The sequence below is a fragment of the Otolemur garnettii genome, unplaced genomic scaffold, assembly GCF_000181295.1.
Source record: "Otolemur garnettii isolate 467f Iridium unplaced genomic scaffold, OtoGar3 scaffold00211, whole genome shotgun sequence".
In the NCBI taxonomy this organism is placed as follows: domain Eukaryota; kingdom Metazoa; phylum Chordata; class Mammalia; order Primates; family Galagidae; genus Otolemur; species Otolemur garnettii.
This window is the reverse complement of record NW_003852606.1, coordinates 1,176,425-1,179,843: the sequence shown is the minus strand read 5'-3', so window position 1 is coordinate 1,179,843 and position 3,419 is coordinate 1,176,425. Positions and strand designations below refer to the sequence as shown.

The 3,419-nt window shown below is 52.6% G+C and overlaps 1 protein-coding gene across 2 annotated transcripts in view; it reads right to left on the bottom strand.

Annotated features, from left to right (window-relative positions):
* Positions 1 to 1,200: 1,200 nt before the first annotated feature.
* The window catches only part of NOSIP (nitric oxide synthase interacting protein), a 27,810-nt gene continuing 25,591 nt past the window's right edge, over positions 1,201 to 3,419 (bottom strand). Inside the window, exons 5-9 of one of the 2 annotated variants that reach the window (XM_003801482.3) lie at positions 2,288 to 2,447; positions 2,085 to 2,203; positions 1,778 to 1,965; positions 1,547 to 1,655; positions 1,201 to 1,311 (exon numbers count right to left, since the gene is read on the bottom strand). In XM_003801482.3, the coding sequence (XP_003801530.1) occupies positions 1,240 to 1,311; positions 1,547 to 1,655; positions 1,778 to 1,965; positions 2,085 to 2,203; positions 2,288 to 2,447 (648 nt within the window). In that variant the 3' untranslated portion in view covers positions 1,201 to 1,239. The remainder of the gene's footprint in view (positions 1,312 to 1,546; positions 1,656 to 1,777; positions 1,966 to 2,084; positions 2,204 to 2,287; positions 2,448 to 3,419) is intronic. The other variant, XM_012812572.2, reaches the window with a different exon arrangement.

Sequence of the window (3,419 nt, the reverse complement as noted above, 5' to 3'; positions counted from 1 at the left end):
ATTCTGTGAAATGCATAGGCATATTCCTCTTACAGGGCTGTGAAGAGGGCACTAGAAGGCTGTAGATTAATAGCTTGTGGCAGGCCTAGGTTGCAATGGATCCCAGGAGTAACAAGCCAGTTTCCAAGGGATGGGGGCCCAGGAGCGGGGTGTGAGGGCTCTTAGGGACCATAGAAAAGTTCCACAAGTGCCTGTGAGTGCAAATGCCAAATTTGGAGCGCTCCCTAGGGGGCAAGGATGACAGGATCTAAGTGTCACCGTTCACTGAGTCAGGACAGTTGAGTCTTTATTATTTTTTTTTTTTTTTGCAGTTTTTGGCCAGGGCTGGGTTTGAACCTGCCACTTCTGGCATATGGGGTCGCCACCCTACTCCTTTGAGCCACAGGCACCACCCCAAGTCTTTATTTTTTAAAACTTGCTTGAGTGTGTTCTAGTTCTGCACCTTACCCAGGGAATGCTGTTGTGAATAAATGGTTATTACTGTGTTTCCCTGAAAATAAGATACTGTCTTATATTTATTTTTTCTCAAGAAGACACAGTAAGGCTTATTTTCAGGGGATGCCTCTTATTTTTAAGTACAGCTCTGAAATGCATGGCCACGCCCATCACTAGGTCTTATTATCTGGGTGAGGCACAGAAATCCTGCAAGGGGTTATTTTTTGGGTAGGTTTTATTTTCGGGGGAACACGGTAACAAAGCTTTAAGGGCTCCCTGCCTCCCCCTCCTTTGCTCTTAGGTCTGCACAGCACTTTGCTGCCTCTGGGCCTTTGCACTGTGGTTTCCTCTTCCTTTCCACCCTCCAGCAGTCAGATGTGGGGGAGGGGTATCCCCCACGCACCCTTTCTGGACTGGGTGCTGCTGTGCTCCTCTCATACAACTTGTGAGCCTTATTACACTTGACTTCAGAAGACGTACTCCTGAACATCTCACGTGCTGCAAACTTGTCATAACTCAGGGATCCTGACAAAGGGCTCTGGGGGAATTTCTATTTAGCCCATTAAAGTGGAGCCCTCACACTGCCACAGCTCAGACTTTGACTTCTGGCCAATTTTAATGCACTGTCCTTGCATTCAATTCAGATTTTGCTCTTAGTGAAGCCACAGTCAGTATGCTTAGCCCACTTTTTCAAACTCCGGCCTGCCCACAATGGGAACAGCTTGGTGACACGACTTCCTCAGGAATGAAGACTCCACATCCACATGCACCTGAGCCTGTTTATTTGGTCTCCCCTGCGCACACTCAGGCCTGCATCACTGGCCGTGACTTCTCAGCCTGCAGCTTCACTCCAGAGCCTGCAAAGCCCGTGCCACCCTAGGAAAAGTGGGAAGAAAGATGAGATGGAGGTGGGCTGGGGCTCCAGGTGGCAGTGAGGGATCAAGGTGAAGCTGCATACTGACTCAGAAAAATCAGGAGTAGGGGAGAGAGCGCAAAAAAGGAAGGAACCCCAGAAGAGCAGGGCCCAGAAAGGGTGCAGGCCTGGGGAGAGGTGAGGGGAGGGGTGAGGAGTGGGCATGGGGGGAGGGAAGGGACTAAGCAGGCAGCTCACCCGCTGTAGCACGATGATGTCACGATCTGTGAGCTTGTCACCAGTCACTGGGTCCACCATGTCCTTCCGAATCAGCTTCTCCACGCACTCAAGGGTGACCACAGCCCCACTGTAGAACGTGAAGGTGGGAATTCTGATCAGAGACTGTTTGGGGGGTGGGGCATCCCCCATGCCCAGCCCTGCCACGCCTGTCTTGGGTTCTCCCCTATTTCCCTTCCACAGGGGACTCACGAGGGCCGCAGCACAGCACATGGAGTGGCATTGCTCAGGCTATCGCGGGTCACAGCACACACGTAGCGTTCACTGCGCGTGATGAGCCCCACACGGTCCACGGAGCTGTCCAGAGGTGTGAAGCGCACCGGCGTCAGGTCCGACATGCGCAGTGGTTTCCCAGACATGGGGCAGGTGACTATGCGTGACTGCCAAGACAGGGAGGGTCAGCAGGTTAGTGCTAAGTGGAGGGAGAAGGGAGCCTCAGGGTACTAAGCACCCTGGCCCTCCCTGGTAAAGTGGATACAGTGCTGCTGAGGGGGCTTACTGGCTTCTCCAGTTTGGTGGCCTTGGCCTCGGGAGTCAAGGAGGGGATCCAGAAGCTGGGCAGCACTTTGTCCTTGTCCTTTCCTGGGGGTCCCGCACTGGGTCCAGGCTGGGCATCATCTGTGGGGAAGGGAGAAATGGGTTAGATGCCGAACCCTGGACAGCACATAGGGCCCCACCCACAATAAGTCTATTCCTACTCACCTGGGCCAGTCCCGGTGGGAGCCTTGGCAGTAAAGGGGTTGAGGGGACGGCTCACAATGGTTGCCTCCTTCTCTAGGAAGCCACGCACGTGGTCTTGGGCCGCTGCCTTTTGCAGCTCCTTCTGCTCATCCCGCTGGGCACCTCGCTGCTTCTCATAGGCCTGAAGTAGCAAGCAGGGGCTAAGCCTGAGGCTGGAAGTCTGTACCACCTGGGGGCTTTCACAGGTGGGCAAACAGAGGCCCACACAGGACACCTGCTGACATCACTGGCAGAGATTGGGGACTACCTGGGTGAAAACCTTTAGTTGTTTTTACAGCATTCTGTGGCTTGTCCCTTCACTACTACAGAACACATAGGTAATTTCCTGTGTAGCCATTTTAGGACTGGGTGTTCCTTGGCAGTAGAATGGTCAACAGTTTAGTTGAAGCCAAAGGGCCAGGGCCCAAACCCCATTTCTGTCACCTCTGTGACTTGTAGTAAGCACTGTGACCTATCCCAGCCTGTTTCCTCATCTGTAAAATAGACTAACAATGATGACCCTGCCTTGGTGGGGCACTCCTGCAAGGATTACCCAATATATAACTGTGAGCCTAGTACCTAGTTAAGTGTTCACTGAGTGATACCTGCTGGCCACATGATGTTTATTATATAATGCATGCCAGACTATGTCCTGGCACAGTGGACATGGGCTTCAGATCCAGGAGAATAATGAGGATCAAATGTTTATGGAGTGGTACAATGTGCCAGGCAGGGTGTGAGGGTGGCAGGAGTGAAGGTGTGTCCCATGCTTGGTCCTGCCTGGCACACGAAGGTGCCTGGGTAGTGCTACAGCTGAGACTGCCTCAGGCTACCGAGCTGTACACCCAGCTCTAACAATGATGGAGACTAATGGTCAGAAGGATCTCCAACATGACCATGATGATGAGCCACCAGGCTGTGTAGAGGACATGGGCACAGGGAAGCCACTCACTTGAGACAAAAAGCTTAGCTCCAGCAAGCCAGGTAGGAGAAGGGGACAGACCCACTGTGCCTCAAACATGGGAATAAACAGGGTCCTTCCTACCTTCCAAATGAGTTTACTCATGGAAGGCTAGGCCTGGTTCTAAGTAAACTTTTTTTGGGGAGACAGAGT